This window comes from Acanthopagrus latus, chromosome 11 (assembly GCF_904848185.1).
Source record: "Acanthopagrus latus isolate v.2019 chromosome 11, fAcaLat1.1, whole genome shotgun sequence".
Lineage (NCBI taxonomy): Eukaryota > Metazoa > Chordata > Actinopteri > Spariformes > Sparidae > Acanthopagrus > Acanthopagrus latus.
This window is the reverse complement of record NC_051049.1, coordinates 21,417,867-21,445,389: the sequence shown is the minus strand read 5'-3', so window position 1 is coordinate 21,445,389 and position 27,523 is coordinate 21,417,867. Positions and strand designations below refer to the sequence as shown.

The following is a 27,523-nucleotide window of genomic DNA, read 5'->3' as shown; positions in this document are numbered from 1 at the left end:
TTTTGAGAAGATTTCAAGATATTTATTATGTATCATGATAAAGCCTGAAAATATTGGTATTGGTATAATATTTCCCAGTTTTTTTACTGCACCATAATTAAATACTTAAGTAATATCCAATATGCATTGTGGTGGGTGTAAATGATGTGTGAGTTAGACATCGAATCAACATACTGAATAGTCTCTGCAGGTAGAAGCAAACACACATTAGTAAACCTTTTTGCAGCCTAACTACCTGGCACATTTTCTGATCAGCACACAGTTTGTGCCTGGTCACAAGCTGCTGCTGCCCTGAGAAAAAGTTTGAAAAAGCACTGCTCTAAGCACTTCAGTCACACTAGCAGGGACGCGCTGTGGTACCTCGAGGATGACGATGGAGATGATGGCCATCTCAGGGCTGAGCCACGGGAAGAGTCGCTGCAGCTGACCACACTGGCCAATCAGGTAACAGTTCACGATGATGGCAATCAGGCCCATGGCCTCCATCGCAGTCTGTGAGGGAGGAAAAAAAAAAGAAAAATCACTTTGCTGTTAGCTTTGTTCTGATCCGTTCATTTGTTTCAGCCTGTTACAGGCCTGTTACATTGACATGAAAGTCAACTTCCAAAATTGATACACACATGGTTTATCACACATGGCGACATCACTGTAATTGTCTTAAATCCCCTGTGTTTTGGTGAAACCTCGTGAGCATGGGTTAACTTTCACATGGCGTATTTCTGACCTGCCACTGGCCGATGCTCTCCACTCTGATTCCAAATGGTCTCTGCAGACCGGTGCAGAGCTTAAAGGCATCGCTGCGGATCTCAATGATGTTGTTGATGAGAGCGCACATGGCCGCCAGAGGGAAGGCCGAGGAGAAGAGCACCACGTAGCCAAACTGGACGAACATCTCTTGGTAGTCCTGGAAGGTGTCCTGAGAGGGGCGAGGTGGAGCATTAAAAACCACAGCTCTAACAAGAAGCTGCAGGCTGAATTCTACTATGGCGGCTTGAAAACAAAACTACACTTCTTGAGAACCAAATGTGATGTGTTTCACTGTCATACAGTCACGTATGACCTTTCTAAACATGTTCACATCACATTTGTGGGACACGTGTGTGGTGTCATGTAACTGTGAAGGCCGAGGTTTTCTGTTGGATTCATGTTGCAGTGCTTCTCTGCCACATGTATGAAACCTGACCTGAAGTATGAGGAGAATGAGTCAAGTGTTGTTTACCCACATTTACAACATTTTACAGTTGTATTCTAAATGGAACTAACAGCTTCTGACTGCAAATTAATGTATTGTGTATCTATAGGGGAATACTCCACAATAAAATGTAATTCTGTTTTTTGTCTATGATGATCAGTCTTCATATTTTACACCATGTATTAGTGAAGGAGAGCATCTGTTGCAGTTTTTTTTAGATCAAAATAAAACAAGGTGATCTGCAAACAAAAGAATACTTGTCATTTCCCCTCCACATATTATCCCACAGTTTAAAGCTTTAATTTCTTCAGCCAAATCATATATAAATTACCATTATTAGGATTATTGTCCATCATGATTATAATTATGACTCCTAGAGATGCACACTGTGCAGAGTTTACCGAATAACTTTATTCTTTCTTACAGCATAAGTCTGCATGCAGCTCTCCATCTCAGCCTGAGTGAGCGTGTTGCTCTCTCTCTCCTCAGGAGGGTCCATCCACGACTCCCTTTTCGCCTTGGGCTCAGGTCTCTCTGCGCTCCTGCCCCGTCTTCTGTGTCGCAGTGACGTGCTGCTCTCAGAGCCGGAAGGCAGCGGGGCAGCGCCGGCGGCGGCGGCAGCAGCAGCACCAGCGGCACCAGCAGCAGCATTAATTCCCTCAGCCACACCGGCCCCTCCCCCACCCTGCTCCTTCACGTCATGGATGCCATTGTCATCCTCGTCGTCACACATTTCAAATACAGATGCAGGGTCCATTCCTTTTTCAACCATGGTGGGGCTCCCCTCCTCCAGGAAACTGTTGTCCATGGGGGGCCCAGCGCAGGCTGGCCGTCTGTCCACCTTTACAACAGCACCAGACAACACAGTGACAATAACTGTTGTTACTGCATGTGCGAAACACATTTTACTATATGACCAACAGATAAAACGCATCATACATTAACGCCATCACACAGCTTTTACCTTCTCTATGAAGCTGACTTTTCTCAGCTTCAAACCGCAGTCAATCAGACTCTCCTCCTCCGTCTCCCCCTCACTGAACCTCCCGCTGTCGGCCTCGTCCCTCTCACCTCCCTCCTCCTCATCAGGCACCCCGCATCCCCCGTTCAAACACTTCTTCTCCCTGAGAGGAGTTCAACAGACAGGTAGACATCAGACAAAATGTGTGCGTTACTCACGCACAGCGGTGTTCTGGCCGTCTCCTCAGTGTCCGACCGGTATGAATCATAACTGTGGCAGCGTGCAGCAGACAGTGGCGAGTGCAGATAAAAGTGGGTTTTAATTTGAACCAAAACAAGGCTGTTTGTAGCGACGCATACTTTGAGCAGTGACCTCTGTAAACACACGAATGTCATTTTTCATCACATGGTGGCAGGATTCATTAGAACCCTTTCTGAACTCCCATTACTGTAACCTGCACATACACTTTACTGAAGTTTTTACTCCATCTACCTACTTAATATGAGTTGAAATAATGAGTTTGACCTTCTTTCTGAAGGCCCCAGCCCGGGCCTGGTGCCCCTCAGTCCAGGTCCTGGCATGGCGTGGTCGGTCGGGGAGGCCTGGGCTTTTCCAGCTGCCAGTCTGGCGTATTTTAGCAGCACTGAGAGCAGCAGGTCCCACACAGCTCGCAGCGTGAGCTCACCCAGCTTGTGGCGCTCATACAGGTAAGGTTGCAGCACCTCCTTCACATTTTGAAGGAACTGGCGTATGATGAGCAGAGTGGCCAGCATCTGACAGGGACAGAGAGAGACAGTCACACAACACGCTGTGAGTGTGCTGTCCATCTAATCAGAGCATTTGAAAGAAACGCCGCTCTGGGAAAATGCAGACAGCTTGGGATGCAAGAGGTCGGAAATGGGTGCATGGAGAGATGACCGGCGGGAGACAAGAGAGGACGTAATAGCAGGCTTGAGAAAGCAGCAGGACACACCTTCATGGAACAAGTGCAACAAATCAATCAAAACACATTTATGTATGCAGACCGTGTCCACGAGCAAATCACATCAGTCAGCTGCTGTACGTTTCCCTGTACATTAAAAAAATGTCCGTGATTGGGTTGTTTTCTGAAGTGCAACAACAGGAAGCGGTGCGGCTGCAGTTTTCTGGATGTGAATTACGGTGGATGACGTGCCCTTTAAAACCATCGACACTACATTTCAATGTCATATGATGCACTGAGGCAAATGACTGGCACTCAAAAACCTCTCGGTGATACTCGTAGCTGAACAAATGCAAATCACACAGAACAGAAAGTTAAAAAAAAAAATTTGCAAATTGCACCCATCTCATGGTTATGGCCTTTATAACTATTTGTAGTAACAGTGTACTCAATCGGCAACACCCACAGTTTCATATCACGATGTCGTCCCTCTCAAATATTGCAATAGACAACATTATTATTTTTTCCTAGGCTACAGGGCACCTTTGACATTTCATCAATTACTTGTAAAGCCCTTTAGATTGAATTTAATGAGTTTGAGGTGCCATATAATTACGAATGGATTGACAGATCTCAGCAATTACCCGAGCAATCAAAATATTGTCAAAACTGATAAAAATGTTGGCAAAAATCTATGAAACCGGAACCCAAGGTGCAACAGAACTAGAATTATCCTTTAGCAGCCCAGCAGTGAGCGTGTCTTCAGCCCTTTAGCATACACCCAGAGGGCATACACACACTAAGAGCTGCAGCATCACAACGCTTACTATCCGGTATTGGCTTTAATCTAAAAGAAATTGTTTCCAAGTCAAATAACGCTGAAGCACCATATGAAACAGCTCCTAGCTACAGCACAGACTGCAATCACAACGCCACAATAAATTTCCGACGAAGACGGGGACAGAATGTTATTTTCAGCGAATGAGGAGAGAGACCTCCGAAATGGAGAAAAGGAGATACTGTTCTCTCCCACTGCTACCTACAGGAACACTCAGCACAGATACGTCAGAGTCAGACACTGGCACAGGCAGACTGACAACACCAGATGGTTTTCATTTCAGACACTTAAAGGACTACGCCAGAGATTTTTCATCTTTAAGCCAGGTTTTTTCATACCTTTGGGACAGTTACTGGTTTCCGTTCATTTCGCTGCAGTATGAAAATCAGCTGAGAAAAAAAAAAAACCTGTCTGCTTTTATGTCTCAGCATTATTTCACTTGCGTTGTAATGCAACGGTGAGGGGGATTTATTGTCTCGGCAAAAAAAGTGAATAAAGTGTGACAAATTTTCTTGGAGCTGCTCGGACGTTCCGGCTGGTAATCAGACATGAGAAAACTATAAAGTCAGGCGATGCTCACAGATTGTGACAAGCCCAATGAGGTGGCACTCCGGCTGAGAGTGTAACAGCAACTGACAGACAGAGTGAGAAATTGAGGTATGGGTGATGAGAGGGGTATCGGAAAAGCAATTTACACAAACTGCACGCAAGGAGAAAGGCATGTGAAAAAAGAAAAAAATCCACATTGGATCCACACATCGGACAGAAATAATGGCAAAATCACTCAACGACTAGACATGATGCTTATATATGCAGCTGAGGTGGTAAAGTGGAGTGAAGATTGAGGGAGGTGTAGCGAGTTTCAATCAGTCTAAGTTTAAAACACTCGATCACTTTTACATTTTTCTTCCAACAGATTTTCCACCGCATCTTGTCTCTACGCAGAGTTTCTATGACGCAAGAAGTGTATTCGATGTGATGACATTTTCAAACAAATAATTGGGCTTTGACATAAGGTAATCCTTCAAAGAGAATATGACCAGGATTTGAAGCGGCTCCAAACACACCAAGAGTAACAGACAGATGATCTTAATCTGCTGACAGAAGACTGAATGCAGCCGGTGAACTGTTGTATTTTTCTGTTTAATAAGGAAAATATGAGTCTCTTGTCATTTTGTGAGTTTATTTTGTTCATGTATTACTCTAACAGCTGGCACACACCTACCAGCTGAAACTATGGGGGCTTTGGGTCTATCTCCTCTCGCAGTACAGAGTGGTGTTACGAGACAGGGCCATAACTACCCGGTTATCACGTTAATTCACGTAGACATCCCCGCAACACAATACATAGACGTCTACAAAGACGCTTAAGTTTCAGGGCTCTCACTAGACAAATACAATCAAAAAGGTTCAGGTTGGTAGTTCAAATAGATGTCGTCTTCACCACAGAGCATGCGACACAGAGGCGGTGGTCAGAAATGGACCTGCACCCTCTCGCCCAGGCGGCGCGTGTACAGGGATCATACTTTGGACCTGAGTAAAGCCCTGAAGCACCAGGGAACAGAGACCAAAAGCATCCGGATCTTGAAGATGAGGTACGGCATCAGATTGACCCGGACCTGCCGCTGCAGACTCTTTAACAGGGACAACACCACCAGCATCTTCCACAGACAGACACATGGGTGGATGTGAGGATGGGTGGTTACAGAAATCATTTCATGTAAGCAGAGGGAGAACATGATGCCAAATGAGCGACTGAGGCCGATGTGAGACAGAGAAACGTGAGAGCTGCGATGGAGACGCCCCTTACCTCTTTCAGCCGCTCCATGTCTTTGAGGTAGAATCCAATGTAAAAAAGGCTGAGATAAGAATTTACAAACTGAAACTGCAAGACAAAGACATGCCAGGGGTCATTAAGAAGAAAGGGACACTTTTAAAAACATCTCCTCGTATCACATGGGTTGCCTGAATACGATGTAATGAAAAGCCACTCACAAGAACCATTTTGATGATGAGATTTTTCTCATAGGCACTCTGGAGTCTATAGTTTTCTGTGGAGAAACGACATGAGTCATCTGTTATTACACGCGCCGAATCGCTCATAAACACTTTAATATACTGGAGAATTTTAATGAATTGGAGCTTGCAAGAGACTGAAAAAGATCCACAAGGAGCGACTTTATTACAATTATCTTCTGATAAGAGTCGCTCTGCTCTGGACGTATGTCTACTGTATATACATCTGGACGTTTGACTCTCACCCATGTCATTGAGCCAGCAGGCAATTTTCCTGTACACCTCGTCACATGCGGTCACAGTGATAGCTAGCATGATTTTGGGGATGAAGCGCGCTAGCCGGGGCATCTCCTTGATCCCCATCACAAACTCCTGCAGAGACACAACCGCAGCTTTTTACTCCACACTCCAGAGGGGAAAAAAACAACATCCAGGGTGTGTAGGCAGTTTTGTTCACCCTTGGACAAACAAACAAGGAGAAGGTGTCCTACAAAAACAGATGCTAATGGAGAATATCAAGCCCAACCTCATGGAAAGCATTTGGATGCTAGAGAATTACCAGATAGAGTATTTTATCACACCTGTTCAGAAGTCTGTCCAGCTCTCTAAAAATCAGAGCTTTTTGGCCTAAGCTCTATACAGAATTAGATATCAAATATATCAGTAATTAAAACTACTTCTAATTGGGACAAACTCCATTTTTGGGCTTCTACATTCAGCAGCTACACATATTAAAACAAAGCATCTGTTTGGAATGGTGAGTGTGGCTGTTACAAAAGCAATTACAACTGCAATTTAAAGGATAAATTCACCCAAAAAGGATTATCATCTACTATTAATAATCTATCTATTGTCTATTGTCATTATCTACTTACCTCCATTCTAATGGAGAGACTGACTGACTGCTAAGTTCTGAAGTTTCCAAAGTATTAATGGAGCTATAGAGCAAAACAGGATTGCAGCATTCGCTTACACAACTGGAGTAGTTCAGTTGTTGAGAATGAGAATGGTGCAACGCTGTGCTGCTCTGAAGCTCCAGAAATAGTTTGCAGAACTTGAGATTTCATCCAACTTTCCGTCTGCATGGGATTGAGTAAATAATGACTCAATTTTCATTTTGGGAGGAGCTTATCCTTTAAGGTAGACATCCCATCTATAGAAGGCTGGTTTGAAATCTTTGTAATGGAAAGAATCACCTTCTCCATGACACTGAATTTGGGGAAATTTGGGGAAGACATGTATCTCCTTGAATCATCCATCTTCTATTTAATCATTCTTTTTATTTTTATTTATATATTTCAAATGAAAAACTATTCTTTTGTCCTAAAATTACTCTGTAAACGACTAAAAAAAGATCAATCACTCTTTAAAGCTTTCTCACAAAAGACTGACCGTGTGGCTGTTACGTGATTCCAGATAAATGGAATAATGTTTTTCTTTTTTAAAAGCAGATGCTAATTGACAACTGACTGACCTGCAGCTCAAAGCAGATGAGCATGACCAGGAAGACAAAGCAAAGACAGAGGATACAGATGGGCAGGCTGACCAACCACCTGAATAAACGCCTCCGCCACGGAGGATAGTAGAACTCCTCACATCCTGTGATGGGACTGCAGCGCTTCACTCCCTGCCGAGAGACAGAACAAGCGTGAAAGCGCCTGAAACAGATGATGGGAAGACGGAAAGATTTTTAGCTTCTCTCACCCTGAACTGAGGCCGCGGTTCCTCCAGGGATTCAGCCGGCGTGTCCAGCGTCCCCCACTTGTACGCCAGCTCGGCCCCTCTCCTCTTCCACCGCTCCAGAAACAGAGTGGCCCACACCACGTTGAACAGTGCAAACACCACGCAGCAGATGTCACGGCTCGTCTGCAGCAACACAAGCACAAACACGCTTCAGACTGCGATCGGATCGGACGATCAGACCAGTTCTCATTCGGTGACTCCAGCTGCTTCGGGCTGCGAAGGCTTCCCTCCTCACCTGATCCGACTCGGTGAGCATCCACAGCACGAAGCCAATCACAGCAGGGTATAACATGGAGGTGGTGTAAAATCCCAGCCAGGCAAAATACATGGCGATCTTCACCCCAAAGTAGTCACAGATATCATCTGTAAATGACAAATTAAAAGGGAAAAAATTGTGGTTGTTGTGGGCAAGTTGATTCACACTGTGTCAAAAGTACTTTATTTCTCGTGTCTTGTGGTTGTACAAGTTATGTTCTGTACATTTCAGCAATGTGTGAGTAAGTATGTCAAGTATCTTGTTCTGCTGACCTAAGGGCTGCTTCTCACAAACAGCCTGAACCCAGGACTTCATCAGCTGACTGAGGATCCTCTGCTCATGGAGAGGAAAAACCTGCTGGATCACACCTCGCGCACTCAGCTCCGGGACTGCAGAGGATAATGAAGCAAAGTTGAAATGGTCGTACATTTAATTTGTTAGAGAGGGAGACACGGAGAGAGGAGGAGAATATAAAGATAAAACTGAAACTATCTACATCAGCGTCTAATAATATTAAACCCAAAGCAACTGAGGGATTACTTCCAAAGCCTGCCATCGAGCTGCCCTCTTTTTTAATAAAGACAGATATCACGGACGGCCTAGAAACACAGTCCTGATAAAGGCAAAGGTGATAAACTTACTGATTGGCTGGCCCTCCAGGAAGTTGATGTTATGGAGCACCTCCCCAGGTTTGGCACGTAGATTGTCCATCCAGTATTTAATGATGCTCTGCCTCTCCTGCAGGGAACAAGAAGGAGGAGGCGGTGTATTGAGGTAAAGCCGCAACACAGCATATTCACTTCTGTGTGTGTGTGTGTGTGTGTGTTCAACCTGCGAAGTAAAGAAGCACAGCTCGCTCTCGATGTTCTCGTAGATGTAGTCCTCCTCACAGGAGAAGCTTCGGGTTCCTCCTCCGAACTCCGGCTTCACCGCCTTCCTCAGCCCCATCTCCTCAGCACCTCGCAACAAACTGCAAGACAATAAAGAGGGACGATAAACTCCGTCCGTTTGCTTTGCTTTTTCAGTTTTGTCCCTGCAGGGAAAAGAGTTTGAGCACGTCTGAAAATATTAGTGAATAATGAAAACAAATCTTAATGAGTTTTTTATGGTTTTAAAAGTGATACTTATTTTAATTTAGTTTGTTTTTATCGTGGCCCGATATTCCTTGATCTCTATGTTGTATAGATTTGTATTGACATTTTTTGATTTTGTGTATTGCTACAAAACTCAATTTTAGCTGAGTTGACACTTTCCTGTAAATTACATTGTGTATTTGGGCAGTTTTTCACGGGACTAAGAAAAACCAACAGCAAACAGCAGAGTTAACACTAACAGAGATGAATTGTCCTTCACGGTGTTAAAGTCATCTCAATTCTCCTCATTTGCCTTAACCTCATCGCTCTCCCTCATCATCTCGTTTCCCATCAACCCCTCCTCCACACCCCCTCCTCTCTCCAGCAGCCACCTTGTCGCATCTGCTTCCTCCTTTCTCTCTTGCCTCGCCATCCACGCTTCACCCTTTTATCTCCCACAGTCCCCTGCTTTGTCTCCTTCTCAGCCCCTCCTCCTTCATCCCATCATCCCTTTCTCCTCTCCTTCTGCCCTTCCTAGCGGCTTTGTACTACAATTGCAGTAATAATGCAGCACCACACCCTCTGTTACCTCCAGGCTGACAGCTCACCTCTCTCCCCCTCTCTCTCCTTCGCTCTCTCTCTCTCACACGTGTATATATAGTTTACACACACACACACACACACACACACACACACACACACACACACACACACACACACACACACACACACACACACACACACACACACACACACACACACACACACACACACACACACACACACAGGACCATAGCCTAGGTGGGCCTGTAACATCCATCCATCATGCAGCTCCAGGCACTTGGAGGAGCAGAACAGTGAAGTACGCTCCGCACCATGATGGATTACAGCAGAAATGTGAGTTGTAAGCTTCTGTTTCACCGCTGAATACTGCTTAGTACGCAGCACCGTCACAATAGAGGTCCTTGCCCGAGAAAAGAAAAGGCTGTATCTGTTTAAACCAACTGTTTAGTAATCTAAGCCAATAACTGCAAGGCCCTTCAGAGGTGTGCGGCTCCTGCTGCTGCCAGGAATCTTAATGAGATTCCCCCTTTCTTTATTTAATCAAAAACTTGATCGCCTTTTACACTCTCTCTCTCTCCCTAAATACAAGCAGTCTTGATTTGGAGACACACTCCACGGGAATGTGTGGACACAGCTAACCTTGTAAAAGAGCACAATAATGCTGAGGGAAACACAGCACGCAAGGTTTATGCTAATGTGGCATATATCCATCAGACGTAATGTAGGAACGCAGCAGAACAGGATGGCAAACTGTAAATCGCCCAGTCAGAGGAGCTGAGGAATGATTAATGGATGGTATGTCAGCTGCCGTGAGAGGGGGAGGAGGAGGAGGATATTACTGTATGTCAAACTGAGTGTGTACGTTGCTAAAATGTGTTCTTCTGCTACAGTTTTCAAACAAAGTGGTCATGGTTTAGGTTTTTGGCTCAGTAATTTCCTGTTTTATTTTGTAAGGTCTCTTCATGTGTCTCTTCGTGTTTTGCTCTACACTTCCTGTCTTTGTCTTTTTCCCCATCTTTTTTTCCTGTTCACCTGTGTTTTAACTGTATATCAGTCCCCGTGTATTAGAGCCTGTGTTTTTTCCCAGTGGTATGTGTCCACCAGAGAGAGTCACGACAAAGGTTCAAAAGTTCAAAATGCAGATCGTCACGTGGTTCATGGAGACTTATCAAGAAAGTTCTAAGCAAGCATTCTTAATGATGACAGATTTACATTGCGTCCTCTCTCGTCAGAGCAACAGATCTTGTGGACACATTCAATTGCTTTTTGTTAGTCTGTCTGTTTTTGTCCTGGTGTCAGTTTGTCTGCATTTCCTGTGTCTGCATTAGCTCCTCTCTAGCCTCTGCCTGCCTTTTTTTGCCAGCATTGTTATTTTATTTATTTATTTTATTCCGCCTTTGTTCATACAACTCACTCTGTGTCTGCATTTGGGTCCTCACCTTTTTGAAAACCTGTTTATTTAGTTTAGCATCTAATCATCAGTAAAAAATAAAATTGATCTAAATTTTAACTAGTGACTAAAAATATCAAATACATGTAGTTTGAAGTAACAAGTACAATATTTGCCTCCAAAATGTCATGTAGTGGAGGTAGAAAGTAGCAGGAAATGAGGATGACCAAGTGAAGAACTGTATTTGTACAGTACTAGAGTATACTTATTACATTCCATCACAGTCTTCAAAGCAAAGGACAAACAAACACACACTATGTACTGAACCTGTGGCCAATGCTGTTTTAATGCTGATCTCATGACCAAGAATTCCAGGATTCCTACTCTCACAACCACTCGCTTTCAAAACAAACATGCAAGAGAAAGAGCCACGTCATTTTAGTTAAACAAGTCTACATAAGACAGCATACACACCTGGAGCGCTTAGCTGCTGGTCTCACATCTAACAGAAGTACAGAAAAGGAAATTCTCCCCCCTTCAGTGTGCAAAGACACTGCCAATTCAAGGTGAGCTCCAGAGGATGAAACACTTTCTGGGTTATCTTTTCTATCACATGAAATGTAGGTCAACCTATGTAGAAGCAGGTGTGTGTGTGTGTGTGTGTGTGTGTGTGTGAGAGAGAGAGAGAGTGCAGAGTGTGCGTTGTGTCACACAGCAATCATTTTCGTGGACCATTTTTTCATCTAAAACCCGCTGGCACACTTTCTGAAAAGCACTCCCTCCATCTTCCTACCACATCACCCTCCCTGTCCTCTTCTCTTCCTCTCATGTTCTCTCTTCGCATCCGTCTCCATCGGTCCCTCTCTCTTTTTCCTCCTTCCTTCTGGCCATCTGTCTATTCCTATTCCATTCATGGGTAAAAGGTTTGGTTGAGACTGTCAGGGTATTTTTTTTTTTTTTTTCGAGGGGCTCATCGAATGCGCAGTCAGCAGAGAGAGCTTAACATTTATCAAGAGGTGAAATGCAGTATGGAACAGCGAGTGCCACCCTCACCCCCCCTGGATTGTATTTCTCGGTATTTATACACCAAAGTCAATGCTGAGATTAAAATGACCCTGAGCTCATCCTTTGCTCCCCTGGGGATTTATCTTTCAAAACAAGAGACTGTGTGTGAGCAGTGTAATCAGAGCAAATACAATCCATGCTGTTTAGCCTGACCCTAACCTTCTGTGAAACTTTAAATAACCTGCAGCAGAGCAGGCATCGTGGCCGCTCCCCAACGATTCGCTGTGCGGGAGCTAAACCGCGGTGCGTGTCCGTAGGTGCTGCAGATCACAATAAACAGAGGCACAGAACAGCACGGATATTTTTGTCTTTAACATCTCAACTCTGGTAGTAGCATTTAAAAATAACTAAACTTCAAGCTGCTAAAAGAAGCAGTGATACACACTCTATTATTCATGTGGCAGTTCAGTTTTTTTTCGTCTCCGTGACTGCTGTAGCTTCTTGCCTGTATTCTGTCATGGTGATTGATTCACTAAGCTACAGTTAAAGCACCACCGTACCCGTCACAGTCTGGAAATATTCCAACTAATCTAAAGGAATAATTTGACATTTTGGGAAATATTAACTTTTTGCCAAGAGTAAGATGAGAGGAGAAATTTAAACCACTCTGATACCTGTACACTAAATATGAAGTGACGGCCAGGAGAAGGTTAGCTTAGCTTAGCATAAAGCACGGCGCAAGCTGGAAGCTCAACTCGACTTTTTCCACAAATTAAACTAGACTTAACATTTTCACTGCCAAGGTTGAGAGGTGCTGAAAGGCAGAGGCAGGCTAGCTGATTCCCTTTGTTTCCAGTCTTTATGCTAAGCTAAGCTAACCATCTAGTGACAGTAGCGCCACATTTACCATATGGACATGAGCGTGGTGTAGATTTACTCATCTGAATCAGCAAGAAAGAGATAAATCATGCTTCCCAGGATGTCAAACTGTTCCTCTTTGGCATATAAAATCATTTTGTCCAAGTTAATGTATCAAGTGCTTTACTTATTTCTTCCTTTTTAATACTCTCTGTCATTTCATTGTATCCAATCACATTGTTATTACCATTTGTACTCAAAAAATAAAAATAACAGCAAGTACATCAGTTGACAGAAAATTAACTGGCAACAACTGAGATGAATTAATCATCAATGTGCAGAACAGGAATATAATATTCATGATTATGTTTTCATCAGTATAGAATCTCCTGAAACTGAGAATCTTTCTATTTTTAATCGAGCCTTTCATTTCCAATCATACTGCACACACATATTTCTGCACACTGGGGAGTGAGACAAATGCCGTTTCATTGGTTGTAAACTGCAGCGTCACTGCTAGAGGCCAATCAGTCCTAAACACTGGACCTTTCATTAATTTGTCAAGTAAAAATGACAAAGATTGAGATGTTGTAGCTTCCTGTATCTAAGAATTTGGTGATCAGATAATACAACACAAGACACAGAATATGACACCTTGTTTTCTGGGAAACTACGATGAACATTTTCATCATTTTCTAACTGACCTTATAGATTATTTGAAAAAAGAAATGTGTTAATCAAAAAACATCTGACAGAATAATCAATAAAAACAACAGCTGAAGGTAATAGTTGCAACACGTAAGAAATGAATGACTTAATACTCTCATGTACAATGTGTTGCCTCAGGAAAGAGTCCTTACTTTTCGTATGTAGCGGTGACGAAGAAAGCGTAGACTCGCGTGTGCTTATGGTGTCGGATTTGGATGATGAGCTCTGGGATTCCCAGCCGGATGTGGTTCAGTAGCCATAGCAACGTGTGGTCATCTGTAGTGTCTGTGGCAGGAAATGAAAAATAGGAATACATTTTCAACCGTACCCACGCATCAGTGTACACGGGAGCTGCCACAGCGCACTGAGCGTACTCCCACAGTCTTGTGCTATTTATTGCTGAGCAGCAGCTGGAGGTTAAATGTCGTACAAACAAACACTTGAGGATGACTCTTCTCTGCTTACTTAGCTGGTTCAGGCTACGACAAGGAACGATATGTGAGGCAACATAAAAACATAACATAAAAGTCAAGATCCTCGTCTGTATTAGGGCTGCTCGAGATTGGAACATTTCTGTGTTTTCTGTGATGTGAGAACTACAGGAATATTCACCAAATAACTTGAAAAGCTCTATTTGGAAAGAATTAATCATGATAAAATGATTGAGATGATTTTGTAGATGGTGTGATCAGAGAACTGGAGTAGATCTAGATTGTGTTAGATAAATTGATCAGGAATGATTGTGACTGGTGGTTCACTGTGTTTGCAGAGCCTGCATGCAAAGGGTATCTTCACCTATTATCTCACATTAGAGTGTGCTTACAGGTCTCAGGGAGTACTATTGCAGATGTGAAAAAAGCAGTATAAAGCCTTTTGCGGCTCCAGAGAAAGCTGCAAGTAAACTGATAAATTGCCCCCCAGTGGCTAAAAATGCACTGTGGGTAATGGAGGCAACATGTTTTGAAAAAAAAGAAGAGGAATGCGCAGCATAACAGAACGTGATTTCTCTGGTTCTCCTGCATTCATTTGTTTTAAATCTGTTCATTATGAGTCCAACAGTGTGTTGAACTGTGTGGGTTTTGCTTTTGTGCCAAGCAGCAATAAAACTGTAGCAGGACGTGTTTTGAGTTGATTTGTCTCGCTTGACATTACACGTTCTACAATGTGACAATGTCGATGCTGAAAATGATATATTGTGCAGCCCTAATCTGTATCATCAACGGTATTGATTCGAGCTACTTCAGATAGTAGTTAACATCCTCCGCTGCTCAGTCGTAGGTTTGGATCTTTGCGCTCTTTAGGAGAAACATAATCATCTCCAATGAATTTTAATGGGAGAAATTAAAGGAATAAAAGCATATTGTTTTCCTCCTTGCCTGAAGCAAGGGAAGGTAAATATGCAACTTTATATTCATGACAAACTGAATTTTTGTCTGTTGAGAATTGTGCGACCTTGTACTTGTGAGGACCAATATTTAGATCTTAAGAGCGAAGACGCTGGAAACTAAGGTCATTATTGCTGGTTTCCACTTCTTCAAATAGAGTTCAAAATGGTGTGAATGGTTTATTAAACAGTTAGCAAATCAAATCTGCAACAATTAATCACTTAATCAATCAGGTGTCAGCTTATATTCAGGTTTCTTAACCCCACTAGTAAACTGAACATCCTAAGGTTGTAGAAAAACAGGACCACTGAAGACACCATCTTTGGCTTTGGGACTTGAAACATGGATCGACAATTTTCTAATCAATTAATTGAGAAAATAATCCATAGATTAATCATCAATGAAAAAAGCCATTAGTAGCAGCCTTGTGGCACATTAGACAGAAAATCATTAGGTTGTGAGCCATTAGTTGGACAACAACTTTTCCCGGAGAACTTGGACTCTGGGAAATGTCTTTTGACAATTTTTAATAATTGAGAGATTTATAGATGATCGAATCAACCCTCAGTTGTCTCTAGGCTTAGGTGATGTTGTCGTGACAGTTAAGGTTGGGGGTGCATTATGTCAGTGCAGCGAGGGTCCTCACAAGAACACAAATACAGACATATGAGCGTGTGAGAGCGTCTGACCTGCAAATGTCATGAGGACATCACAGTTCTCTGTGGGCACCGTTTTCATCCAAGACTTATGAGACATGATGTGTCTCCCAGCCTGAAGCAGCCGCTTTCCAAACAACTTATCTGAGAGCGAGACAGACAGACGGACAGACAGAGAGAGAGAGAGACAGAGAGAGAGAGACAGAGAGAGAGAGAGACAGCCAGATAAAGAGAGACATACAGAGGGGGAGAAAAAAAAAAGAGAGTCACCTTTTCAAAGTGATAAAGTGTAAGGAGCAATGACATTTCTAACATTTTCAACAAACCCCCTCAAAAACCCCTGCTGCCCCATCACACACACACACACACACACAGAATCGTCCTCCTCGACGGGACAGATTTAAATGTCACGCCGCTTTGCCTCACAACACGAGATTGACAAAACTAATCCTGCCCTGCCAAGACCAGAGGCCACACATTGTCCACACACTCTGGACTGTCACATACACACACAGACACTCAGCTCAATCAACTCAACACATGTAAGTGCAGCTGTTTCTCAGCGTTGTGACGTGTGCCGTGTCCCAGGAATACCCACCAAAAAAAGCCTTAAATAATAAAAGAGCCCTCTTCAAGGTCCTTGGCATGAAAAAACTTCAACTATTCTGAATCTGGAGCCAGTACAGTGAATACAGCTGCTGTGTAGAATTACCTTGTCTCTATTCCAGAAGTCAACACCCAAAATAGCTCTCCTGTAGCCTCACAGTAATGTCACATTATTACAGTCACCCTTATTGCAGCAGTCTGAGAGAAAATAATGCACAGCACATATTTCTTCTCGGGTGAGAACTCTTACGTCATGGAAGAATTTGCATTTTCAAGAACAACTGCAGCATCTGTGTCCAGGCTTAAACGAACTGTATCTTCGCCCCGACACCTCATTCATCTGTCACCGATCCTCTAAAGTCTCACATTCCCGCCGATATGTTCTGCAGAGAGGCGGCTTGTGCCGAGAGTATAAACAGGACTAAGTGATTCTTTAACCAGTGTAACCTCAGACCCTGCTCAGCTGTCAGAGAACAGTTTGTGAAAACCATTTCCCGGGTCCTGAATAATAATGACAGCAGCCTGGAGAGAATGCCCGTCCCATAAGAGCCCTGTGATCAGTGAGGCATGGAGCGTCAGAGGAGGCAGAAAGTGGGGCACGTTCAGTCTCACATCCATCCATCTGTCCAGGACCATGCTAATTGTTTAAGCAGAAAATGTTAGCTCTCCAAGTGCAAAGTACAGCTAAATATCATCTTAGACACAGAGCTCCTGTACATCCTTTATCTGGTCGCTTACAAAAGTGAAGGCGCACTCACAGAAGGTCAAGGCCATGTCAGGCTGTAAATTTAACCATGATGTCACCTCTACTAGCAGGACGCTGTAAATCACACAGGGTCTCCGCCTGCTCTGTGGATCCAATAAACACCTGTCTCATGAAACCATCATTGTGCTGCTGCTCAGGGAGTACCTTTACTTCCTGGAAGAGAGCGTTGACAGAGAGGCGCACACGCTGGGGCTTCCCAGAAACAAGCCTGATGGTCTTTTCAGAGAATACATTTGTGTTCAGTGTTTGCCGTGCAGCATGTATGCATCGAAACACTGCAGCAGCATGCACCCTGGAGCAAATCAAATCACCATGCCATTTTCAAAAGGCCGCAGGCACATTTTCTGCTGTCATAGTCTCCGTCTTTAGTTCCGCTAATCAATATTTTCACATGACCAATGGAGCAAATAACTACATGTAACTGAGAGGGGTCACTGGTAGTGAAGAACCATCATAAAATCCCTCAACCTTGATTTAACCTTCAGCCCTGCGGAGGATTTTGGTGTATCTGATATTCGATGTCAGCGTTGCTCCTGGAACATCATAATCATACGTGGCTCCAGGAACATCACTGAAACTGACCGGGCGTGCTGACCATGTTGGGGATAGACCGATTATCGCTCTAGCTGATTATCCAGGCCAATATTCAGAATCTTTCTGATTAGCAGTATTCATGATTTTCTGGCTGATTTCTCAGGCTCTGATTCGGCATCCTCTCACATGATGTCCCGCCCACAAACCCTATCTGATTGGTTACATGTCACGGTCAACACACATAACAATAAAAAGGAATTCATCTGCAAAATTACTAGAAAGTAAATGTATCTAATACATATAGTGGAGAGGAAGTAGAATGTAGCAGAAAAGGACCCATGTACAGTTCTTGAAAATTGTGCATCAGAACAGTACATGAGTATAAAAACTTCCCTTTTATAATCATAACTGACCATTACTTTATGTTTAAATATTTCCATTTATCCCATATCTTGTGGTTCATTTTGTTCTCCATGTCCTCACTGGAGAGCACCACTGTTCTCACCAAAAAAGTTCTATGTAAATAAAGTAAAACAAGATATGAGTGCCATTACAGAGACACAAAAACTACAAGCTTCACCCAGTAAATCGAAGGATTCGTCTTCCTTAGAAATTCAACATGACATATAGTATTTCACTGAAGATGATACTTTCTGTCAAGATAAATCAAAACATGTCACAGTAACAAACTTGTACCTGCAAACAGAACTTGACTTTGAGGCAGCATTTGGATCCCTCGTCAGTACTTACAAAGAAGTTGTGACAGCTTAATCTGGTTCCATACAGCTCTTCCCCTCTGAAGAACATTTTCAAACATCGCAACCAGCCGAACAGGAAACAGAGCGAGGTATATTTGACTTTTTAATCTTGAGGGGTACTCCTAGCTGCAGAAATGTGACTGGCCGCTCCACTGTGCTTTAGATGAAATGCTGCAGGCAGAGCAGCGACATGACAGCAATTCTAATGAGTCCTGTATTCATCGCTGAGGGCAACACACACACACACACACACACACACACTCCTGGAACAGCCAGCAGATTGGTTTCAACCCAATCACAATGCTTCAATTTATCAGCCCCAACACTGAGCATGTGTTTAGGTGGTTTGCATGAATTTCGGTGTTTGCTACTTAGTTGAACGTGAAGAGCGATTCAAATACATCACCCCTCAATTCTTCCCTACACAAAACAAACCACCTCTCAGACGGGGAAGAGGGCAGCACACCTGAGATCATGGCCAGCTGATCAGAGTATTGAGTTTCGAGGATCAACCCTTTTCAGGGTCACAGATTAACACACCGACATAAAATAATAATGTTTACAACAAATCTCAAGATGCTTTCCTTCATTTCAGTTCACTAACTATACAAAAATATCAGCTTTACCTTGATTGTGAGTCATCAATGAGCCGTTATCTACAATCCTTTTTTTTTTTTTAAAAGAACTCAATTGCCTCTCATTATCTCCATCTCCCTCTCTGTGATTGATTTAACGAGAGTAATTCATTTGCATTGATGGCTTTTACCTCATCAGCGTTCTTCACGGGTAGCGTGATTGCCACAGGTGTTTTGCACATGCTGCATGCGATGGATTTTACACTGCAAAACATTTGTGTTTAAAGGCTTGGAGTTAAAGTTCGACACAGCCCAGCCCTGTATATACCATACTAGTAGTTACATAAAAAAGTGATCCCAAACGTCTTTTTAATGATGGCAAAATAAGTGCACGTCTCAGTTTGAAAGCCCCCTTTGGTCCTGTGACAGAAACCAGGTCGCTGTTGAGCAGGTCGGCCCATGACTAGCAGTGATACAGATAAAGCCTGTATTACTCACGGCCCTCACAGCGAGACGACTGTTCCGGGGCTAATGCTTATCAGACAGCAGCCAGGCAGGCGTAACAAGCAGGGCGTCTCTCTGTGATCCGAGTCGCTCTCTGAGGCATTTCTGTGGGCTGTTTATGTATATGTGAAAGTGTGTGTGTGTGTGTGTGTGTGTGTGTGTGTGTGTGTGTGTGTGTGTGTGTGTGTGTGTGTGTGTGTCCGTGCAGGTGCTTGTCTATGTGCCTGCGTATGAGCCAGAGATATAAAAGTGCCAGATTAATAGGGTGTAACTCAGTTGTGAAACTCAAGCAAAGCTCTAAAGTGAAGGTCGCAGACACTTAGGGAAAGACTTGGTGATGCACTCACTGTCTTCGCTGGCTGTACTCGATAACTCTCCGGTGTTCATGCTGCGCCGGAGCAGCTTCAGGTCAACTTTGAAGATTTTACTAAGTCAAGTAGGGGATATCTGAAGTTTGGGCTCAGTCTTTTAGCAGCTGGATCAACAGTTTGGACTGAGTCAAGAGAACACCCATTATATTTACGAATGTCAGTCAGTGAGGTCACTGTGCATTTCTAGTTAAACACAGCAGTCCGGCTTGAAAATACTGAAAACGCGCTCACACTCCAAAAGAAGACACTTTTTACATATTTTGTCCCCTTATATCAGCTTAAATCAAACAGTGAATTCATTCACGCATGTAGCTTTGAACGTGGCAGCAGTCATCGAACAATGACTTGAATATCAACATTTTTAGAGAAAGATCTTTTCGTTTGTCTCCTCCAAAAGGAACAGAGGACACAATGCTTTCACTTTTTCTTTGTTATGTAAAAACAAAGAGATAATTCAGCGGCGGGTCGGGAGGGGGCAAGTCGCTGTTCCTCAGCTATGGTGTTGACTAAATGGATGAACATTTTTAGAAGAACTTTGTTGCGACATGGAAGTTGACCTTTGACCTTCTGAATATAAAATGTCACCGGGTCGCAATTTTATCCTATTTGTGACATTCCTGTAAATCTTTCTCCTCATTATCATATAATTTGTTGTGAAATGACAAGAATTTTGACCTTTAACCTTTTAACTTTCGTCACCACATTCTAATCAGCTCATCCCGAGACATCACGTTCATGAGGATGGGACAGATGGACAACAGGAAAGACGTGACGCCCGATGCACAGAGAGGAAATGTGTCAGTTAAAGTGACAACCTGAAAGATTCTTGTTTTTCTGCCAACCACTTTGTTGATTAGCAGGAGCTGCTTTAGTGTGCTGCACAGCAGCCTCTCACTGACGCTCACCACAGCTTCACACTGTATGTTTCATTTGCCTTGATCCAAACAAGCTGCTGTTGTTCTCTCATTGGGAGTCAAACCCATCACCTTCAACAGAACACACATGATACTAACAGTATTAGGAAAATAATTAAAGAAATGAGGGTGTATTAAATGCACCACATTCTTTATTATATATCATACATGGGAAAAAATCCTGTCATCATTCTGGCTGAATTTAGACTGGGCATAGACTGGTTCTCTTGTTTGTTTAACCAGGTGTCGAACCATGACATGGCAAGTTATTTGCTGAGTCACCATTAGTTTACAGTTACAGGTGTAATCAGGTGACCACTTCACCTGATGAGGCCTCTCTATGTCACTGTATGCAAAGTGAAACATAAAAAAGCAGTACGAGGGTAGAACAGCAAATGTGGAAATCCTTTTTAATTCAACTTCGCTTCACATCCTAAAATCCCCCAAGATCCTTTGCTGCAAGAGGACCAGCTGTTAACAGTGGCACAGTCATACAGTTGGCATCATTAGGAAGACAAAATGTTCCCCCTTTCTGGCTGTCTGAGGCCTGCAGTGCAGATTCACCGCACTGATACGATGCTGAGGATTTACTCTTTCAAATGCACCTCCAAAAACAGATGCCTTTGCTTAGTATGCCCTGCAACAGTGTGTTTTTTCCCTAGGAGGCTGGAGACGAGGGCAGGGTTTATATCTTCTCAGCAGTGAGTCATTCTGAAGTCCAACTCTTTTTCAGCCAGTCTAATAGAGACAGACACAAACACACTGATATAATGTAATAAAAGGCAGAGAGACTGACAGAACTCCCAGCAGATGCAGAGGGAGGAGAGCTGACAGTGAGACAGGCAGAGAACATTCCCACTGTCACATCTACTGAGTGTGTGAATGGAACAAAAGACCCTATTAGAACGATTACATCAGTAAGCAGGACAGAGAACCTAATCAGGTTCAAACACCCAACAATTGCCTTCATATCTCATAGTCATATCTCCTTCTCTCCTGACTCTCTGTACATCGCCATCCAGCATGACAGGTTGACGCCTCACCACAATAAGGCAACACTAAAGACAGACAGGGTCCTTTAAAACCTGTTCCCGGAACACTCTGAGATGCAAATACAGACAAACAATAAAAACTCTTGAAAAGATGTGCAAAAAAATAAAACCCTAAATGTGCTAAAATAATATAGCAATATTATTAGGCCACATCGTACATACGCTTTTATTTTGAAATTTCATCGAAAGAACATGCCAGGACTGGGTGACAACCATCAGATCTCAAGATAATGTTATGTCAGTGATTTTTGATAAATAATCATCAGTAATGTGGAAAGAAAAATGAAGGCCTCATTCAGACCAAATCTGCCACTGTGGCTAAAATACAGGACCTCCATTCATTTTGATGAGAGTAGTGGCTAATCACATAATAAGGCTTATAGCATGAATGACCAAAAACCCTGCGCTTTCATGGTTTGGGTTTTTTGTCAGTTATTTCCTGTTTAATTTGATAGTTTTTTTCTGTGCGTATTATGTTATAGTTCCCCCACTTCCTCCCTTTCTCTGTTTCCCTGACCTTTTCCTGTGCATACCCGTGTCTTATTAGTTATTCACCCCCAGTGTTTTCCCCTCACTATTCGTTGGTTCATCTGTTTTGCCCTTGTTTACCTGCATTTGCTTCCTGATTCCTCGTGTTATTTCTGGCTTGTACTTGGTTTGATTTCTCCTGTTTTTTTTCCCCTTTGTTGCTACTATTTTGGGCTCTGGATTCGAAAAGAAAAAAAAAAGCAGGAACTAAAAGCAGGACTATCTGCTTTCATTAAATCTCGCCTTTTGTTGTCAATCTGCCTGCCTTCAAGTCTGTATTTGGGTCCCCTTTGTGTAATACACTCAGTCTGGCACCAATTTAAAACACTTTTTTTCAGCTGTGCAGAAAATCACTGTCGGACCGACATTGTCCTACAAAGGCAGAGGATTGCTAGTGGCAGAGAAACATAACTGCCTTTTTCTTTTTGCAAACTGGTTGAGGTTTAAGTTCACAACATGAAGTCACACAAACGGGGCCGCGGAATGATCCTCCCACACCGCCGCAATGCCGGATTCTGCCTGAATGCAGCCTGAGTGGATAAAGGCAAACATCCAAACAAGTAGAACACTCTGGTAAGTTCAGACAATGACATGGCATTACAGTCAAGCAGACTTTAAAACCAGGACCAGGCCACACTAATGCTGTATCACAATATAATGATATCCTTTAAGAGCGCTAACATTAGCATATCGATAAATGCCCAGCCCTACGTGCACACGGAGGCACAACGACGGCCTGAACACTGAACCACCAAGTCATGCAGCTGAAACGTATAAAAAACAAAATCACGCGGTTCCACCTGTGATCCAGCTGTGCGTTCTACAACTGTGGGCTCTACATCTGCAGCCTGTGTGTCTTACAGCAGACCATAACCCACCTCACCTCCTATCTGTCCCTTCCTCTTTCTCTCCCTCCTTCTCTCTCCAACAAACCAACACTCGCTTCAGTGCTTGTCGCAAAGGCCACCTCACTGTACCCTCTCAATGCGAAAGGTACACAGTGTGCATACATTTTGGCACCAAACATTCCCAATTCCACCTTGCATCTTTCTTTCACCCCGGCAGCTGCACACACAGATGTGCTTTAGATGAAATGAAAGCCCTCTCTGCCTGGTGCAGCAGAGCTGCCCTCCTGCCTTTTTTTTTCTACTTTCTTTCACCTCCAGTCTGCTCCTCTCTCCCACACCATGGACCTCTCAAGTCTCTCTCTCTCTCGTCTATATCTTTTGGTTGCTACCATCCCTGCCTCTCTCCCTCATCCAAATCCTCTCTCTTAGCCCCCTGGGCAGAATCTGTAAGTCCCTCCTTCTCTGCCTGCTTTCTTTTTATCTCCTCTCCCTCAGCTCTCCTGCCTTCACTCTCACTCAGGCCGTCTCAAGAGGTATTTGTCATCATCGAGCACATGGAGCTCCTATGGATGACGCCTTGAAAGGACGCACGGGGGAAACAACAGGGGAAAGGCTTGATAGTGATACGAATAAACCCGGGTTTAACAAAGTGCAGGTGCTTCGAGTGCCGAGCCACTGACGCAGCAGTGCCTTTTGCGAAGCTTCCTCTCTGCCATTAGCATCACCAAAAATATCTCTTATCACTCAGATGAAAGACATTGAAAGGGCTCAGCGTACATGAAGAAGACCATCCTTTAAGATTCTTTTCAAAGACGAATGACAGCCGGCGAGGCTCGACATCAGCTGCGTTTTGAAATAGCATGTAATCACAGTGGGTTTCCTGTAGGTCACAGGCCGCAAGCAATTAGACCCGACGCTAATTAACAAATATCTTTACTCCCGCAATTAATAAATACTGCTGACACATCAGTCCCAGCATCACATGTACCCCAATTATAACAGACTCAGGGCAGCTATAGTGGATTATTCAAAAATAAAATTGGCAATCCTGAGGTAATTGGTTTCCTGACTGTTTTAAAGTAAAGTCAACTTTAACATGTATTGTGTACAACTTCTTGTTGCCTAGTGGGAGATGCTGTAGCTGTCGGATATTTCTTAAACCTCTAGTCTTGGAATTACGGAGATTCTTCCTCCTCAAGATGCTCATAATTATGTTGATCAGAGCATAAACAACAAGGAGCACAGCTGAGGCTGATGGGAACAATGTTAATTTGCTCGTTAATCAAACTATTGGAGAAAATAATAAGTTGATGATGCTGCAAGATGAAAAGTCGGGATCACCAGAATTATCAACACCCCAACCTGTGGGGAACATGAACGTCTTTAATACTTCACAGTAATCCATCCAACAGTGGTCCAGAAATGGTGGTGAAAAGATAAATCAGCAGGTTTTAACTTTTAGAATCCATGAATGACAATCCATCAGTTGCTATTTCAGTGTGAACCAAAGTGGTGGACCGAACCAGAGTAGACGCGACGCTGCTCGAGTGGCTAAAACAAGACTTCAGAGGTGTTCAGAGATAAAAGAAGCTGTATATGATGAGGCTGACATTAGGGCTGTTGCTCTTCCGGACCGAGACATGAGATATCTGTTCCACCTTTGTGACAAATAGCGGATGTCAGAACTCTGGTTTCCTCATTAACAGGAGCAGGTAGTATAATAGGGACTCGTCCTTGGCTTCAAAATAACAATGATTACATGTGACACCGGAGCTGCCGATGGCTGCGTGCCAGACGAAAGACGAGGCAAGACCACGTCGGAAGAAAAGAGCCGCCGTGCGCACACAGCAGAATAGTTGAGGTATCACTTTTCTCCATCCCGTCGTCTTCCTCTCCTTTGCATCACTTTTCGTCTCCGCTCCTCACTTAGCCTCACTAAATATGCTGCCTTTGTCTCCCACACGCGCTCTCTTTTTCTGCCAAGTAGGCTAATCAGCGGTTCATTCTAGGTTAGCTGGTTAATTTGGATGTGAGCTACCTCAGCGGAGAAGCAAAGAAACAGGGATTGAGCCGTCATATCTGTCGTATAAGCCGGGGTTACATGAGGAGAAGGATGCGAGATCTACAATTCAGTCAAGTAACAATCATGAACCAAAGCCAGCGCTGGATCCCTTTCATGCCCAGTCGTTGCAGACTACTCCTTCAGACAACCACGGACTGGTTATCTAACTGGCTGAATGGAGCATTGTCAACGTGGAGATTGCGAATTATGAATAAGCGAGTGGTGATGATGAATATAGCGGGGTGAATAGCGGCCTTTGTGGAGCAAACAGACCTCGTTATTGAGTGGTGGAAGTGCCAAAGTGGAAGAAGGGTTTTCTGATTAACACACAGAATCAATGGAGGCCGATTAACCACAGCAACAATGTGGACGCACGCAAGTTGTCTTTTCTCTATTATACGGAGCAGCTTCAAGGGTCAGCGCAGCACCATGACGTTTTTTGAAAGATATAAGGTCATTCGACAGGACCGGGACTGAGAGAGAGAGAGAGGGGAGGATAACCTGCAGCAAAGGGCCACAGGTCTGGTTCAAAACTAGGGGCAGACCAGTTTTGGGGGCTCATCCGCATCAGCCATTTTTCTGTCAGGCTGCCATTAAAATAAACTCATTTAAAAATGTGCTACTTTGGCTCTGATGCAGCATCCTCTCACACAATCTCCCACCAGCAACACTATCCGATGGGTAACACATCACAATTAACAGCCTATAAACACTGAATAATCTGAATCTGCTAAAGTAAATAGCGACTAAACGTATCAAATAAATCAAGTGGCGAGGAAGTAGAAAGCAGCAGAAAAGAAATACTCAAGTAAAGTCCCTCAAAATAGTACTTAAGAACAGCACTTGAGTAAATTGGACTTATTTAATCAAATGGTCCTTCAAAATGTTGACACGAGATTCATTTAAACTATGAATGAATAGCCCTCCTAAATATTTGTCAGTCTCCTTGATTTCTAATAATCCATATCGCCCCTGAAAAAGCCACATCAGTCGACCCCTAACTCAAACTGTTGACAGCTGCGGAGTTGCTGACATAATCTTGATAAATATTCATAAATGTTCATATTTGCTTTCTTGCCTCATATTTGTTGGTTCAATACGAAGCCTTAGCTTAGCTTATCTTAGAGCAACATTACCTTATTAGCCTACTATAACAGCTTCAAGATCATTAGGATGATCCCATCTTTAAATCAATAGAAGGAAATTATAATTTAAGAGGTCTGTTTATCAATGAAACCTGCAAAGTGAGAACTAGGGCCATAAAATGTGAAATGATTAAAACATAAAATAATTGAGGGTTACCCTTTAAAGTTATACTGTTTTTTTCTCTCTTTGGTTTGAGTTGTTTGATGGACGGCACAGGAAGGGCAAAAATAAGTCCTGGGTTTCATCCCTTTTCTTTTTGGTTATTGATTATGAATCTTTTCTCTTGAATTTGGTTTATTATACCGTATGTACCTGGAAAAATTACAATACATTAATTTATTAAAAGTGTTACCTACAGGCGAGGAGAGGGCCTGCTGCACAGCAATTCAAATTTAATCACCAAAGTTTTTGTTATTCAGAGCGCACTGAGGGTCATACAGAGGACCAAACAACTCAGGGGTTCAGAGAAAACAGACTCATACATTTTTAACGAGCTTTAACAGAAGGCATTAGTGCCTAATGCAGGACTGTTACCCTGTCACATCTGACTGGCTGTAGCAGACGTGTATCTAGAAACCGTCTATCTGGGAACGTTGTCACCACTATTCAGCGGAGGTTAATTGAATTATCGGAAGAAATATAGAAATGAGATTGCTTTCATCAAAATTGAGGGGCATCAGTTTGTGCCAGAGTCTCAGGAGGTCATCCGTAATTATAATCATTACATTCATTAGATGATCGGCCACTCTAATGTAGTGGGACATTCCAGTAGACGTCAGGCCAACTGGGTATTTTTCTGCGCACATCAGAAATTATGCTGGGCACTTAGGCAAAGGAAGAGGAAAGGATAATAGAGAAGCAGTGAGTCAGTCAGTCTGATGGCTGTGGACTAACCAGTCTGTATGATGGTACGATATTCTATTCCTGGACAGGAAAGAGGGGAGGGAGTCAGATCAATAGCCGGAGAAACCAGTGATTATTGTACATTACTACACCATTCCTCTCACTTCCTGCTCGATGAGAAGCAGAGGAAGACATCTTCAATGACTTAGCCGGCTTTGATTTCTCGTGCCTTTCAAAAACGGAGCATGAGGAAGATCTACGCAGCATTTCATCCTGATTTATTTAGCTCCAGTTTCTACAGAGGAATGGTAGGAAGGTCAGTAACACTATTACAGGTGTGACAAAATGGAAATTAGACTCAAAAAAATACATTTTGAAACAGGAGAAGTACTGTAGAAGCAGCATGGGAAGTTTAACATGGTTGTTTTATTCAAAATGTATTATTCTAA

The 27,523-nt window shown here is 43.2% G+C and overlaps 1 protein-coding gene across 2 annotated transcripts in view; it reads right to left on the bottom strand.

The window, feature by feature from the left end:
• The window catches only part of ano8b (anoctamin 8b), a 43,235-nt gene that overhangs the window by 5,674 nt on the left and 10,038 nt on the right, over positions 1 to 27,523 (bottom strand). Inside the window, exons 1-17 of one of the 2 annotated variants that reach the window (XM_037115412.1) lie at positions 18,224 to 18,330; positions 15,601 to 15,711; positions 13,679 to 13,811; positions 8,760 to 8,898; positions 8,570 to 8,666; positions 8,201 to 8,317; positions 7,908 to 8,035; positions 7,634 to 7,795; positions 7,404 to 7,556; positions 6,175 to 6,301; positions 5,909 to 5,964; positions 5,724 to 5,798; positions 2,679 to 2,926; positions 2,157 to 2,316; positions 1,617 to 2,033; positions 725 to 916; positions 361 to 492 (exon numbers count right to left, since the gene is read on the bottom strand). In XM_037115412.1, coding sequence (XP_036971307.1) covers positions 361 to 492; positions 725 to 916; positions 1,617 to 2,033; positions 2,157 to 2,316; positions 2,679 to 2,926; positions 5,724 to 5,798; positions 5,909 to 5,964; positions 6,175 to 6,301; positions 7,404 to 7,556; positions 7,634 to 7,795; positions 7,908 to 8,035; positions 8,201 to 8,317; positions 8,570 to 8,666; positions 8,760 to 8,898; positions 13,679 to 13,811; positions 15,601 to 15,711; positions 18,224 to 18,290 — 2,514 coding nt within the window. In that variant the 5' untranslated portion in view covers positions 18,291 to 18,330. Of the gene's footprint in view, positions 1 to 360; positions 493 to 724; positions 917 to 1,616; positions 2,034 to 2,156; positions 2,317 to 2,678; positions 2,927 to 5,723; positions 5,799 to 5,908; positions 5,965 to 6,174; positions 6,302 to 7,403; positions 7,557 to 7,633; positions 7,796 to 7,907; positions 8,036 to 8,200; positions 8,318 to 8,569; positions 8,667 to 8,759; positions 8,899 to 13,678; positions 13,812 to 15,600; positions 15,712 to 18,223; positions 18,331 to 27,523 lie in introns of those variants that run through there. The other variant, XM_037115410.1, reaches the window with a different exon arrangement.